General features: G+C 36.9%; 1 protein-coding gene across 7 annotated transcripts in view; it reads left to right on the plus strand.

Annotated features, from left to right (window-relative positions):
* The window catches only part of LOC130571242 (inactive N-acetylated-alpha-linked acidic dipeptidase-like protein 2), a 218,607-nt gene extending 202,095 nt beyond the window's left edge, over positions 1 to 16,512 (plus strand). For all 7 annotated transcript variants that reach the window (XM_057362095.1, XM_057362090.1, XM_057362091.1 and 4 more), the window contains 2 exons: positions 5,559 to 5,757; positions 12,864 to 16,512. In XM_057362095.1, the coding sequence (XP_057218078.1) occupies positions 5,559 to 5,757; positions 12,864 to 13,047 (383 nt within the window). In that variant the 3' untranslated portion in view covers positions 13,048 to 16,512. The remainder of the gene's footprint in view (positions 1 to 5,558; positions 5,758 to 12,863) is intronic.
* Positions 16,513 to 16,734: the final 222 nt, after the last annotated feature.

Here is a 16,734-nt window from a genome sequence, read left to right on the forward strand (position 1 = left end):
AGCCCGGATCAATTCCGTGTCAATCCCTCCCATACCCATAAAGATGACTTATAGAGCGATCATGAGTTTGGTGGATGTATTGATCTTTCCATCACAGCACACGGGGCCGCTGAGAGAATGACCTTGATTTCTGCATTTGTAAAATTCAAATTGGTGCACGTCACTTCTCGGGCTCAACCGGTGCTCCGATCAAATGGGATTTCGCTTCAAAACTGATTGGCCATCAGTCTAGCGCATTTCACAAAGAGATCGAACCCTAGAGGGCTAGACAAAGGCTGAATGTTCTCGTGAGAGGCAATGGTTTATACTTTTCTCTTGATCATAGTTGGGAAACCCTAGGGTAGTAATGAGCTTTTGACAAGCTTTCATTTCTAAATGTTCTCTGTACTTTCAAAGCTTCGCTGAATGGGATTTCAGAGCTTCAAATAGCACTAAATTATTACACAGTGACTTCCAGGTGTACCCAGTTGTCACCTTTTATTCTGTGGCTCGAGCAGGAGACGTATTGACATTTGAGTATTATGCCTTTTCCTTTTGTGTTTAAATATTCATGAAGACACAAAACAGGACAGGTGAGAAATGTAATTGCCACATAATCCTGTCACGTGCAGACAAACTGCAAAGCCGGTGATGCAGCACGCTTTTGATATTTCATCAGACAATCTTTTGTTTTACTGCTTCGCTATGGTCGTGCAGAAGGGGGGGGCGGCCGGTATGTACACCGTATCATCCACAAAGGCTTTGTGAAGTAACTTTGCTGTCACGTTTGGCAATGGAAATTGTCCCAAACACGTCTGATCTCACACGTTCGAGTGTTGGCGATTGGCATGCCCAGCTGTTTGCTGACAGATATCTCACGATGTGATGTCTGTTCTGTGTAATTTGAAGTTTGAATGGAGAACATGAATGAAGTCTACTCAAAATGTCACTGTTAGGGTAAAACCTGTTTGCTGCCAGAACTGTGTCACTCTGCTCACGTTCTTTGTCAGGTAAATGCAAGGTGAAGCAGACACTGATGTACAGTTTGAAGATTTGATGGGTTGATATTGAGGGCCGGTGTTTGGTATGTAGACTTGCACATATTCAAGAGTCTCTGAAGGATTGTTTGATTTTTTAATATTAAAGGAAATGCAGAGGTGTAAAGAGTACCTGAAAACCATACTTAAGTAAAAGTACAGAGACCTTGCAGTGAAAATTACTCCATTACAAGTTACAAGTCACCAATTTCAAAACGACTTGAGTAAAAGTCTTCGAGTATCTGATTTGAACAGTACTTGAGTATTTTACTCATACTGAATGTAGGCTCAAAGCAGCACTAGTCCTCAACACTTAAGAGACACGTCAGTGAAAAACTAGAAACAGTCGATTTGTGAGGAGAGCAATCGCATTTATTTTCTTAAATCATAATAAGACTGAACACCTCAAAATTGCAACAAATCATGGCCGACATCATAACCTACTGTACGTCTATTACAAACACCCAAGTCTCATTTAAACTCAAGTGCTCATAAGTAAACCAAACTCCTTCAAAAAGGTCTCTTCAATATAACGGATAAATAAAGTAATGTTAAGTAAAATCAAAAAGTCAAAGCCTTTTTGCACTGGACATGCTGGTTTGGGCCTCATCGCCAGCTGCAGTCATGTCCTCATTTCACATACACTGTTAGCCCTTACCTGCCATTTCTACAGTAATATACTGTATTGGCAACACTGTTGCCTGCTAGTTACTGTAGGTGTTTTACAGTAAACTACTGCAATGGCTGTTTGAAGATACATTATAAAGAATCTATTAACGCACTTAAGTCACACAGTCTTAGATGAACACGTGTAAATAACAGATGAACACAATAAATCTGTCAAGATTTCACCAGAGGAGAATTAAACACAAACATCAATAACATCTTCACATATTACAGACACCACTTTCACTTTATTTCTGTCATCTGTGTAAGATCTTATTGAGATTTAACTCGAGTTCATAGTGGTTCAATTATGTTTTAAGTCACCATTATGGCGATCAGTGTTTGCTTTGGTTGGACTCTTTGACTTTCTTGTAGCTTTAAAATGTACACTTATACAATAACACTGAAAGGGACTTTACAGGAACCGCAACTTTATGTTTGCTTAGTAACTGAAGATACATCTGAAAGAATTCAATCATTAAATAATAATAATATAGCATTTAAGATTTATTAAGATATGTTTGGTAAAGTGATTACATGTTATAATGGAAAGATCTCTGTCAGAAAATCTTTCTTTGCAATTGAGACACAGTTAGACACTTGACATACAAACCTCATCAATGGTGACAAACAATCATGAATGAGTTTTGTACTATGTACCCAGCATGCATTGCAGCATGAAGCTGTTCAGTTGATTGTCACCATTGTTGAGATTCATATGTGGATTGTTCATTTCTCTGTGTCCGACTCATTCTATAGGTTAATATTTTGTCTATATAGTGTGAGAGCACTTTTGAAAATTGAAATACTATACATTCTTTTTACTGGTTTACATCACTTCATGGCAATAGTCCCACCACATGGTCAAATTTTGAGCAAACATGTTTAGAGCACATTTAGGAAGAGTTAGTTTTAAAAATAAGAGCTTTTGTAGATGTGTGACCTACAGTAACTAGCTGGCAACAGTGTTGCCAATATATTACTGTAGAAATAGCGGGTAAGGGCTAACCGTGTGTAAACCGCCAGCGATTGACATCTACCTGATACTGCACTCATATTCATATAAAGAAGCCATGTTGACAAGTTTTTGTAAGTTAGAGCAAAATCCACAAGATTGTAGTACCTTCATTGCCCTGTGAATGGCAATATTAATTATAAGATAGGTGTCATGCAAAATGTAATGTGTAATTACATTAGTCATTACAAATGTAGTGGAGTAAAGAGTACATATACTTGTTCAAAAATGTAGTTAAGTAGAGAGTAAAAGTTGCTAATATCTTTAATACTCAGTACAACTACAAAGTAGCCAAAAAGATACTTAAGTAAAGTAACTAAGTACATTTACTCCAATACTTTACACCACTGAGGAAATGTAAAGTTAAACAAAAACTCTGACCCTCATGTTGTTAACATCGGAAAACAAAATGTTTGACCAAAAGGCATTATGCAGGGTTTAATTATAGGAAACTTTCCACTCAATGCAAAAAGATTACCAGTAGAGCAATAGATCATACTCGATTTATGTCAAAGTACATCTACACTGACCCAACAAAATCTGGCGCTCACTTTGCCAAATGTAAGGATGAGCAACCTGATTAAAATCTAGTGATTTTGTATGAATTTTTAATTTAATTCTCATGAATTCTTCTATCATTCAATGTCAATCATACAAAACGGAAGATTATGAGAAAAAATTTTGATTCAATAAGATTGAATTTCTTTTGAATTAGCCACCAATTTGCTAAAAAGCAAAACCGTGAATTATTATCCTTTATTTAGCCAGGAAAATCCCATTGAGACTTTACAGTCTCTTCTTCCAGGGAGACCTGGTCAATTGACATGCGATTGTGTGTATGCATGTGCTACTGAAATTGTAAAGTTCATTTGTGATCCTATAGTGTTATCTATAAGTTGGTGGCATTTCAGTTTAAGCAAATTCTTCAATATCAATATATTATAGCACAAGATCATGGTGAAATATTTAAGATCATTCAAAATATGTTATCTCATACTGTACAACTAAAGCTATTCCATATAGGATGTTATTTAACAGTACGTTTTATGGGGTTAGGATGGTCTCTCTTCTCTCATGCGGTTTTGAGTTTGAGAGACAGAAAAATGACAGCGTTCGTGAGAAATGTAATGAATTGTGTTCATACTCATAGCTAATTGAAACCTTTGAGATCTTGTGTTCCCTTCAGAGTTAAACAGCTCATTGATGTTCAGATTATTTTCGTGTGACTCAGCACAGTGGGGAATGAAGTGAAAACATCTTAAAGTTACTCACAGCAACACAAGTTATAGTTAATATATGTAGCTGAAATAATGTAAATTTAACTTTTTCTGTTCTAATTATCAATGGAATGTAAATTTTAAGCATTTTTTAGGGAATTAAATCAACCCATTCATTGAAAAGATCTGACTTGGAAAGACAAAAAGACACAAAAAGATACTGGTTTGGAATGTCATGAGGGTGAATATGATGACAGAATTTTCATTTTTAGGTGAAGTATTCCTTTCGCATTTGCTTTTCTATAGCAGATCTATGCCGCGTATCCTTGTGTAAAGCCTTTGGCACAAACACACACACACTTACACAGAAACACAGGAGTGATATATATGTGATATGCTAAGATTTCTTCATTTGCAAAAATCTAAACCTCTGTTGGGTTCATGACAGCTTCACTGGGCTTTCTCCTGTCTCTGTCACAATGAGTGATGAATTACAGCAGTCTCACTGCAGAGAGAGAGACAGAGAGAGAGTTTTAAGTTTGTGGCATAGAAAAGTTTCTCTCTCTTTCTATCACTCTGTGTTTACAGAGCTTTGTGTGTCCTCCGGGGTTAAACTGAGTTCATATTCTCCAATGATACCCAAAGCTCAGGGGCACATTATCATTTCCAGGGCCCAGAGCAAAGTTTAGATTTGAGCTTTTAGACACGGGTAGAAATCATGTTTGATTCGGTGAAGTGACATGACTTACTTAAAATGTGACTTTCTTGAATTTCATTGAATATGTAAAGTAGATGAGAATAGTTATAATTTATTATTTTAATGAGCTAAATTACAAATAGTTCAGTGTGTTTTGTACTTCTATTCCTAATTGTGTGCCATTTGTCAAACAGCAATTAACAAACAGTCAAAGCGCAAATGTATATTAAACATATTTTTATGTGTCATTTAAAATGTTTATTTTTATTCACGCCCTATAGATCAAATTAACCCACTTTAAAAATACAGTGATTTTGATCAATTTCATGTTCATTTCAAGCTCAGCGCACACTTACACTGTGAAATTAATAAGTACTGTCTAATTTTGAGTCATTGTATAGCTTTTGTTTCTGGCAGATGTAGACACATCAGCGCTTTGTCTTCATTCAGTCTACTGAGTTGCTTTTCAATTCTAGACTGTTTAATTTTGAGAGAAGGTGCTCTGCTTGAAATTCAAGGGTTGCTTTTAAGCTGTCAAATCTGTTGCTGCTAACAACAAGCGAAGTCAATCGCTGTGTCAAATAGGTGTGCCTGAGACTATTAGGCCCATGAAGTGAAATTGTATTAATGGCTGCTTTGAGTGACAGGTAGATGTGGTCAATAGTTTCTGCGATGCATTAAGCTCAGTTTGGCCAACTGTGCTATGCCAGCTACAAATTTTCAATAATATGAATTAGGATGAATTAGTGTCTCTATAGAGAGCTGTGTAAAAAAAATATATTGAGGTTAAAAGGGAAAAGCACATTTAGTGTTTGCATTGACATCCATTGTTGTTCTTGGAACAACATTCTTGTACCAAATATACCACTAACCTTACTTTTTATTTTATGGAAATTGAGGAAATATGTCACCCAAGAAATTAAAATTCTGTCTTTTTTGATATTCAGATGACCCTTTGAGCCAGCAGGACCTGGTGAATGTGGCCGCCTCTCTGAGGGACAGCTCAGCCTTCTTCCAATCTGAGATCATGCGTCCTGCCAATGACCCCAAAGAGAGAGATCCGGCCCACGTACGCATGCTCAACGACGTCCTACGAGATCTAGAAAAAAGCTTCCTTATACCAAACCCACCGCCTGGCTTGTACAGGTAACACTGAACCGTGGCTCATAAAATCTCAAGTATGTAATTCTATGAGGGTTGCTGCTAAAAGTTTGATGAATCCACACCTGTCTTTTATACTAAGTATGATATATTCATGAGTCTTTAGGTTTCAAAGGAAGCAAAAAAATGTTTAGGGATCTTTGATACACCTGGAAACAGTGATATCAATAATTAAGTGTCTGGAAACTGAATTCGAGGCTTCTGGTGAGGATAGATCAAGAAGGCTGTACTGTACGTGGAAAAACTTGCCATTTATTTGTTGAAATACTTTCAAGTAAAGAGGTTGCCAAAGACCTGGTCTGACTGATGTTCCCACACAGATTGAACAAAAAATGCTTAACTTTGTGTTACACAGATGCTATTATGTGACATAAATTATTATTTAGTTTCTTTGTTGCTGATGAATTGGGTGCAATTGAAATTAGGGCTGTGTATTGGCAAGTGCTTCCCGATACGATACATATCACGATAGATGGGTCACGATACAATATATTGCTATGTATTTCGATACGATACACATTTGCGATATATTGCAATACTTTAAATAGAAAATGTAAAAAGTAGAGCTAGAAATACACGCTGTGCACCACCGGGGGTTTTCTGTAAGGATAAGTGTAAAAACATCCCTTACCTCTGCAGAGTGGCCATGATGTGCGATGCATGGACCTTTAGATCAGAGGTTTGGGTTCTCAAACTGTGGATTGTGCCCCTCAAGTGGGTAGCACAGGGGAATAAGGTGGCTCACGCATGCAGGCTGTTGTGGTGCATTACAGTTAAAACAATGAACATGGGCAGTGTAAAACCCCTGGTTCATCCGTGCTGTAAATGTGCTGGTAACACATCCGTGAAAGCACAATAAATGTCATTGTTAGTTTTCTTAATAAACTTTGTGTCTAATGCACGGCAGTAGCCAAGTGACTTGTGTCATGACTTGCGAAGCCCACAAACAGCATTATTTTATATAACTCATTACTCCATGACTTCTTTTGAAAACCAAAGCACACCCACACATCAGCTCTGAGAGCTCCAAGCGTCTTATATTTTTTGCCATGCCACTTACTTTCGGCCGTATGTATACGACATGATTTTTAAAAAAAAGATTGATAGTAGAGGTATCACTATCGATACACTATTGAAAAAAAAAATATTGCGATAGTTACATGTTTCGATATTTTTGCACTAATTGAAATACAGCTATTTTTACCTTAACATTGATATCATTTGCACACAAACTTTATCGAATCGATATTTTAAAAATGAAAGCAAAATGCATTGTGTGAATTTCTTTAACAATCAAATGGTTAAATTATTCATAAAAAAAGCTGCTGTGGCATTTTAAACATAAAATAACGAAATTACCTTGAGTCTTGAGTTCATAAAAAATAAAAGCTCATAAAGATTAATTTTCATTGTGAAAGAACATAATTATCACAAGGTGATAACAGGAGTCTGTAGAGATTTATTGGCCCGTAGTCCCGTGATTCCCCTAAGGGGGATTTGTGGGTCGATTGACTGAAGTAACCATTATTTAGCCATTGTGCTGATGTCATCACTTTTTGCCCTCTCAGAGAGAAGAGTTTGCCCCAGAGAATTCTTGCATGATTCAATAATACACACCAATCTTTAAGTGTATTATAAACATCTAAAGGACAGCAAATGAAATGAAACAACCGGGTCTTTCTCTAAATTCACTGGGCCAAAAAAGCCTTGCGCTCTATATCACAAAGTGAGCGGCAGTATTCCAGAGATATTCACTGCGTTCTATAACCTTCTCAAGGAAAGAGATTTAGATTTCAAACTATAGGGCTTTGGCTGGAATTATGTGATAAAAACTATTGCAGGTCCACTTACACACACATACAGTACATCAGCTTCTAGAGAAGAGAGTTAAATCCCCCGACCAACTGTGATTCAGTTCTTAGCTCAGCAGAATAAAGCGGAGAGCTTCAGCCAATGTCCTCACACGCTCCCTCTCAACCGCAGGGATTTACAGATGTGCCTCTATTGTTGATGAGATCCAGCTGGATCCATAATGGAGTGCCTAGACGTTTTAGCAACATGACATCCATTCAAAATGGATGCCGCCCCTCGTACGGTAACTCCGATTATTTCTCCTCTTTGTGTTCGGGTGAATGCTAGTTTGATCTTCCATCGACCCGCAAGGTCCGTTTGCTGCATTCCTGCTTTGACAAAACCTCTCCTCGTGGCACTGTCTGCCGCGTCTGCTGGCTTTGTTAATCTGGACTGAAGGAGGGCTCTGTTATTATCACAGCCACATGCAATTGTAATCAGTAGCAATCAGACCGTCCTGGAGTGTTTTTTATTAAATTAGCAGAAGAGGAAAGGAACAGATGAAACGTAGAGAGTGCCGTCAGGGTACCTGCTCATTATCTCTCTTTGGGTTCTGGCCCGCGAGAATTAAATCCCATTGATTTCCACTTTTTCACCCCCTGTGTTGTATACACTTGATTCCCTGTTTAATAATCAGTTTCATCCAACGCATTGGCATTATATAATAGAAAATAGATTAGAAAGAGAGGGAAATTGCAGTTGTTCACTGCTCACAAATAAGATGTTTCGCTTCATTAAATAGCTCTCTGAAATATTGGGTTTGATTGATCAAGCATTGAGCGGTGAGATCCGTCCATCTATTTTTCAAACCTGCTTATCCTTTCCATGGTTGAGGGAGGGCTGGTGCCTATCCTGCATCTTGGGCCACAGGCGGCTTCCATCGCAGGGCACTCATTGACACAGATATTTTAGTATAATGAGCTAAAATTATGTGTGTTTAAGTAAATTAAACAATTTTCATTTTTGGGTAAACTGTCATTTTAATGTACTATATGTTAAGGATAAAACCTCTGATATATCTTGCTCAGTATTCCCAGGTAAGAAAATAGAAAAGTCACTCAGAAAAACAACTAAAGAAACACAGAGTTGAATGAGAGTGGTGTCATCAAAACAGAGTCAATTGCCTAGGGTCACATATATAAAAAATTCATTTTGAACGCTCTTAAAGGGGCCATTCCCTGTGATGCCAATTTTCAAACTTTAGTTAGTGTGTAATGTTGCTGTTAGACCATAAACAATATCTGAAAAATGATAAAGCTCAATGTTCAATGCCAAGCGAGATATTGTCTTTAACGGAATTCGCTTTTCAAGCACTACAGAGAACAGCTGGAATCGGACTACAGCCCTATACTTCCCGGGTACATGACGTCACTATTCCGAGTTTTTGAAAAACCTCCGCCCAAAGGAATACGCCCCAAAAGGGACGAGGCCGTCCTTAGAGAAGAGGAAGAGCCGCTGGAGTAGTGTTTGGTTATCATTTGACTGAGCTGTGCGCTTAATTACTTTCACTTTCATCACAGTCCTACAGCTGGTAATAAGAATTCAGCTACACACATTCTAAGATAACCAACGGTCAAATAACAACTTCCATGACTTTAACATCGGCTGTGAAAACTGTACTGTGAAACACACTGATATTGTGTGTGTGTGTGCGCATACCTCTAAAACACTTCTGTGAAACGTCCTTTGAAGTCCTGCTTGCAAATGTCTCCTAGTCAATCTGCTTGTTTTATTATCCAACTCGGGTCCAATATAAAAAGGCAAAACTAACGCTTCTGTTATTAGTGTTAATTAATATAACCGGTCTGACCCAAACGGTCCGGTGTCATTTACCTCGCCATAGTAGGAAAAAAATTGCAATCTCTAACAAAGGAACCAATCACGACAGACCTGGTCAGCTTTATCAATCAGAGCGTTTCGGAAGGAGGGACTTTATATAAACCGGAAAAAATCCAGTCGTTTTGTGAGAAGAGGGACAGCCGTGAACAATACTGCTGTGCAAAGGTAAAAGACCGTAACTTCGATTTTGGTCGAAAATGAGTTATTGAAATTTTTGGGATATTCAAGACGTCCTTTATCACTTGCATAAGTATCTTGAGTCAATTTCATAGTTTTTTCGAGAAAATAATGCGTTGTCTTAATAGTAACTTCCAAAAGCCCAAAGGAATCTAAGGCAGAACACCGTAACACTAGTTACTGCTCTTTGAGTTTATTTTGGAACTCTCTTATTGAGTTACGGTACTCTGCCTTTGTTTAGCTGTGCGTCACTATGAATTTACTGTGCCGTGACAGTCTGGGTCTGCACAGTAGTTGCAAGATTTGACTCCAATTCTGTGACAGCGTAGCATGTAGCATGATCACACATAAAATCAGTACAGTTCGCAATTAAATCCATATCCTACCTTTACTTGTAACCCAATAAAATCCATGGCAATGAATGTCATCGATGTTTAATCCACAACAATCCACAAGAATTCTGAGCATTATTCCAACCGGCTGGGCTGGCGTTCACATAAATCAAATCGTCCTTTAGGCGAGGCAATTATTGTGAATGAATCTGTGGCTTTGAACGAATCTTTGAAGTGAGATTCAGTGATTCAATGACCTATTCATAAACACAGACAAGTAAAACACAAACAAGTAATTACTTACTTACCACCCCCTACTGGCGGTTTTAGTTTAATATAAGGATCACTTATTTTATCATCATTGCATATTTCTCTTTTGAACCTTTTATTTAAAACATTATTTATTTTTAAAAAGTAAAACATTATACAGGTGTTACAATAATAGTTTTGTAAATGGTGATCAGCAGCTGAATATTGATAATATGGAAATTACTGCTTTTTGCCTTGGCGTGACTTCTCACTTTTTGCAGACACTACAAAGGCAGAGGACAGTAACTTTAAAATAGGGGTCAAAAGTCAAATTTAAGATCATGTTTTTTTAAGTACATAAATGTAATTATTAAAACATCTAATTGCCAGATTTCCAGTGTCCTACCTATAAATAAAAAACTTTAAAGTCATTTTTCTCAGTTTCACACTCTAGCGAGTTAAGGTCTTTTGCCTTTGTAGAGCAGAATAGACTTGAAATATGTGAAATATAAAGTTTTTTGAAACTAGAAACATGAACATTCACTGTTAAACACCCAAAAAACAACATCAAAGCTTCAAAAACAGCAAAAGATTGGCCCCTTTAAAAGTTTAACTGTGATTTACTCGATTTTCTTTGGTGAAACAATTTACACTCAAAATTTTGATTAAATTTTAAAGTTGTGAAATCAATGAAATATACTGTTTAAATCCAGTAAATGTAAGTAAAGTAAATCTGAGTAACTCAAATATTTCTATTAGAATCCACCAAAAATATTATGGGTGTTTTAAACATATAATGTTTTATTAAATATTAAATAAACTTGATATATGTATTTTAGAGAAACTGTTGTATTTTTAATCATTTCTTTCATATGTCCCACTCAAAAAATCACTTAAATGATTATAAAAGATTTTATTAAGTATATATTGTATATGTTTTTATTTTTGTGATATTTACTAAGCCACTGGATTGTTGTTGTTTTTTTAGAGTGAATGCAAGGTGTAAATCTATCAAAGTTTGCTTCTACAATCTTAAATGCTAAACATAATCAGTCCTACAAACCTATGACATCAGCATCGATGCATGTGACATCAGAGTTGTGTCATAACTCTCCTTCAAGCAGGTGAGATTTTGACCTCACTGGCTGTAAGAGGAGGAATGATGCTCGCAGCAGCTCCGGAGGGTTTGTGCCTGAAGCTAAAACAAACGCCGTTGTTCAGTGGACATGAAACAGTTTATATCTGGACTCACACGGGGACACAGTGCTTATGCTAAACTCGATTTGTAACCGCCGAGCAGGAGAGCTCTTTCTCCATTATAAACCGAGTATGTGGCGCTAGCAGGAATCCCAGATCAATATCTCAAAGGTTTCCTGGAGATTTTTGTAAAAAAAGACCTCCAGCAACAATTGGTGTAAAGGCTGGAATGGTAAAAAGGAGGCGAGCTTTGCGTGGAAAGCGAATGTGATTTAATAACCTCAAGAGCTGGACAGATTTACTGGCTTAACAGGTTTTACCTTGCATCTAAAAATGGTACGTGATGTGTGAGGTTGTGCTTTTGGCTTTTTGTGATTTTACAGCTTATAGAGCAGCGCTAACAATGATGTAAATCCATCCTTGTGATATTGCTTTTACCTTGACTCGCTGTGATAATCCATTTTCTGGAGGGAGTATGAGATTTGGTCAAAAATCACATGGGGGGGGTCACACATGCAATCCAAACAAAAACACTGAACTTTCTCTTCTTTTAAGAGCTTCTTGATTTTGTTGAAATGCATAAAGCTGTAAGTTTTGACTTGTCGGTTTTTATTGCAGTGTTGAGGGAGGCTCACTAAAGCTCTATCCTTCTCATCGGACCCAGTGGAGAATGAGATCCACCTATAAAAATGTATCCCAGGCCCTTAAATTTTTGCTACAATCCTGTTTACAGGGAGAGAGTTCATTACATTAAAGTTCATAGAACATTTGTTTTCTGAAGGTCACAGGCTCATTGTAACTTCATCTCACCGGTTTACGGATAAACAATTGGATCATTTATTTTTCTTAGATGTGTGAAGTTGATTAAAAGAACAAGCACAAGCTTGAAAAACGAAAAAATCAATGTGTGACCCTGAACCATACAGAAAATGCCCCAAAGTCTGTTGAGATTGTCATTCAGAGGTTCAAGGCACAGCAGAATAAATACATCGAAGCCATCTGAGGATGTTTCAAGGTTCTTCAAGGTTGCCCTAAGACACACAAGTATTGATTTCGTGACTTGAGTGCACCCTGGGTGTATTTATGTCCTGGGTTTTTTTGTTCGCTTTCCTTTGGCTCAGTGGTTAGAGCATGGCACTAGCAATGCCAAGGTCATGGGTTCGATCCCAGGAGATTCACATAGTCAGAAACAACTGTATAATACAATGCAATGTAAGTCGCTTTGGATAAAAGCGTCTGCCAAATGCATAAATGTAAATGTAAGTAGGTGATGGAACGTAAGTGCACTATGTAGCACATGGGGGCAGGAGACAACAGATCTTCTTCACATTGGAAATAATGTAGATTTGGCCCATGTGTAAACATAACATTACTAATGCCCCTGTAGCTCAAATAAATGTTACTAATAATTCAGTTCTCATTTTTATGTGTTTCTCTGTCTCACAGGAATATTCTTTACGGTTTGAGCAAACAAACTCCATGCTTCTCTATCTCAAAGGATGCTCAGGAGGTTCCCTGGCACAGCATCAATCGGTCCCAGGAACTGGTGTCTTACACCATCAGATCGGCTGAGAAAGTTGTACAAAGTGGAATTGACCTCTTTGAGAATGACAACGAAACCCCATTATAACATCTTGAAAGAAACCTCTCCTCATGGTGTCTCTATACGGAACAGACTGTGGGATCTACTGGTCGACACAGAAATTAGCACGCAAGGCGCTTTGAAAAATCTAAGAACATCTCGGGCTCATATACGTGCACTATAAGGTCATGTGACCTGATATCCAAATTATGTTTGTCAGGCAAATGCTAAGTTATTGGTTTTCCCCTCTAATAATGTTGGAAAGAGGCCTTCGGTTTTTATAGTTGGCTGGAAATATTGCTGAGAAAAAAGCTAGGAGCAATCCAAGACATTTTGTTCTCAACAAAAACACCAGCACTAATGTTTCCTATGTCATATAAAAGAAACATTTGATGTTTGCAACAGGTTTTAAGATACTTTTAAGATATGTTTTATTTGCTTAGCAATACTAATGGAGGTCCACCATCTTAAGGACGGCAGAAGAAGTCATGGAGGTCAGAAATTGACAGCTAAACCAGGTGCAAGACGACCACCTCAAAACAATGACCTTGTGAAATTTCATTTTGGTGGTCTTCCTGTGAGTTGCAATCAACGTGGAGTCAGACTTCACAATGCAAGGTCACGAGTGAGTGGAAAGAAAGAAAGCACAACTTGTGCCAGTTTCTCAGGGGCTTGTGTTTCACAAATCTGTAGAATAAGACTAATGAAAAAAAATTCAGTGTTCCAGAAATGCAGATATGTATTTTAGCTTTTCGATAGAAAAACAATGACATTTTAAAACAAATGTTAAGACACGTCAAAGTGAGAGCTTCAGGTTAATTTTTTTGCTAATAAAAATGCACTGGCAGTACAGTAGAGTTGAGTAGAAATAGATCTGAATGAAATGTGAATGAAAATAGTCATAGAACAGGATTAGGGTTCGTTTATATGTTCATAAGGCAAGAAGAGCGTGAATGCGAATGAAGTCTTCATGGGGTGGTTATTGTATTGCTAATGTTGTTCTCATTAGGTGACAATCCACCAATGAAAAGCCAGGATGTAGGTTGGCCTCCCTAAATGGTTCAAACTGGTTCAAACCCATAAATTCTGTCATCATTTACTAGTTCAAACGTGTATGACTTTCTTTCTTCTGCAGAACACAAAACAAGACATTTTGAAGAAAGTTGGTAACCGGACAGCGTTGGCACCCATTGACTTCTATTGTATAGCCACAAAACCAATGCAAGTGAACAACATTCTTCAAAATATCTTCTTTTGTGTAAGGAAGGAAATCAAGAAAGGAAATCAAACGGGCTTGAAATGACAAGAGGGTGCGTAAATAATGACAGAATTTTAATTTTGAGTGAACTATCACTTTAATGACAGTGCAGGTTTGTGATGTAATAGGCTCATGACATTGTTCAAGTTACAGCTCATAAACAATGTCTTAAAATTGATTTTAGTAACCAGTGTACTTGTTCTCAGCATTTGCACTAATGCCGTTTCTCTAGTACATTTGTGGATGGAAATAAGAGTTTTGAGAGTTGCAATTAATAACACCCCTTTTACTTTAGATACTTCACTTGCCTTTTAAATATGAAAACAGCTCAATTAGAAACACAAGATTCAGGGAATCCAGTTTGAGCTTTAATTTATTTATGTGCCTTCGAGTGAGTCATACATTCTTTTAGAGAAGCAATTTGCACTCAAAGATACAAATACCAAACATTTACCAAAATATATTGTACTGTGGTAGTGCTTATTTTTAAATGTCTGTGGAGTTAACAGCAAACTTTTTGTTAAAGGCTTTGTTTATTTTTTAGATATGGTTGAGCTGTTATTATTTTATTTCACTCCTTGACATGTTTTTGGGACTCAAAGCACAATTCTGCATGTCTACCATTTAAAACTGTATATCATTTCTACATTTACTGAACAGAGTGAGCCTTCTATTAAACAAACGAATTAACAAACCATAAATACACACTGCATTTGCACATTAGGAAAAATGCCGTGGACCTTCTACTGTAAGCTTTCTAAATCCAGCTCCTTTTGCATTGCACTATATGAACTGTTAAACTCTTACCCTGCCTGTGTGTTTTAATGTATTTATTTATATTATTTGCTAAATGTAAATACTAATAATTTTATCTAGGTCATTTTTCAAGATAATTTTCAGGTTAAGTCTTGAATTGCAAGCATTTATATTGTGAAGCATTTGTACTGTATACATTTTATTTCATGTGAAATCTGCAGCTCCAAGTTGCACGTGATTTTTAGTTTTTTTTTAATATATTAGAATAGAAATCAGATTTGTTTAGCTTTAGAGTTAAATTAGAGTAGAGCAGACATAGAACAGACTCTAATGGTCTAAATAATTTTCTTGGCAACTAAAATTGCACAGACCGTTGTTTCTCAGTGTTATAACACAAGAGAAGCGCTATAAATACATGCAAACAAGCATAGTATCTTAGATACTACTGCCCGGTTTTACAGACAAGGCTTAAGACTGGTCCCAGACTAAAATGAATGTTTGAGCTGTCTTAACTGAAAACAAATTGCCCTGTCATATCTTTAAATCTTTCAATGCCATTGTTAGATGCACACCAGTAATGTTTTTATCCAAGGCATTTTATTAAAAGCGACTTAAATATCCTAATTTAACTAGGGCATAGCCCTGACTCCTGGCTTAAGCTAAGCCTTGTCTGTGAAACCGGGCCTAGGTCTGTAAACAGTTTTTCGCAGTACTGGTCAGATACGGCCATCACTTTATACAGAATGGATGTTCACGTAATTGCAGTGCATGCTAAAAGCATTATTTTCTATATACAGTAAAAAAACTCAAAGAACTGTGGAGATGAAGACCTTCTGCTGGACCATAATTCATTTCGGTGTGTTTGATGACACGTAAATGACATTTTAGTGCATTCATTGTACTACACTAAATGACTACACAGGTTGAATCCAGATTTCTTTTTACACCCAGTGGGGCATTAAATATAATTGCTTTGTCTTTAGTTTGATGTCTTGTGGACCCACATGGGTCAGAAAGCACTTAATGGATGGACAATATGAACACTCTGCAGCTGTTTAAATGGGTGGAAGGTTTTATTTAATTCACAGTATGCTGGAGAAAGGATTTTTTAAAGAGAGGTGATATAATTTGATATTCAAAATGCACTTAAGTGGAATAAGGGTAGAGAATGCATGTTTTTTTTTCCTCTGCTGAATTTGTATGTAACTGAACACAAACAAGTCCTGAGGCAATAAATACCAGTGCAAGAATAACAGCTGTTTGATCATCAAGCTTCTTTCATTTCTGCTTTAAAGACAGTGTCATGCCACAAGCCTATAAATTGTATAATTTCCCTTTTTTGGTCAATGTTTAACAAGTGATTATGACATTTTAACATGCTGGTTTCTGGCCATTTTAAAGTGCTTAATTCATATACATATTTAATTGTTTGATCAAAATGTATTGCTTTGCAGCTGCTCTGTCATTTTCATGCACATATAATAAACGCATGTTATTGTTGACAATCCTGCAGAGAGTTAATCTAATCTTTTATTAATGCCTGTAATCACTGCCATAACTTAGTCGCAGGAAAGGGAAAAGGTCACAGTCTTTGGGGAGTACATTAAAATTCTGATGCTATCTTGTAAAGATCTCCAATAAAACGGCAAAGTTTATTTTCAAGGAAAAAGCGAGAATAAAAAAGCATGCATGGAATTTTGATGTCACCATTAGTTTGGAAA

This window comes from Triplophysa rosa, linkage group LG20 (genome assembly GCF_024868665.1).
Source record: "Triplophysa rosa linkage group LG20, Trosa_1v2, whole genome shotgun sequence".
Taxonomy (NCBI): Eukaryota; Metazoa; Chordata; class Actinopteri; order Cypriniformes; family Nemacheilidae; genus Triplophysa; species Triplophysa rosa.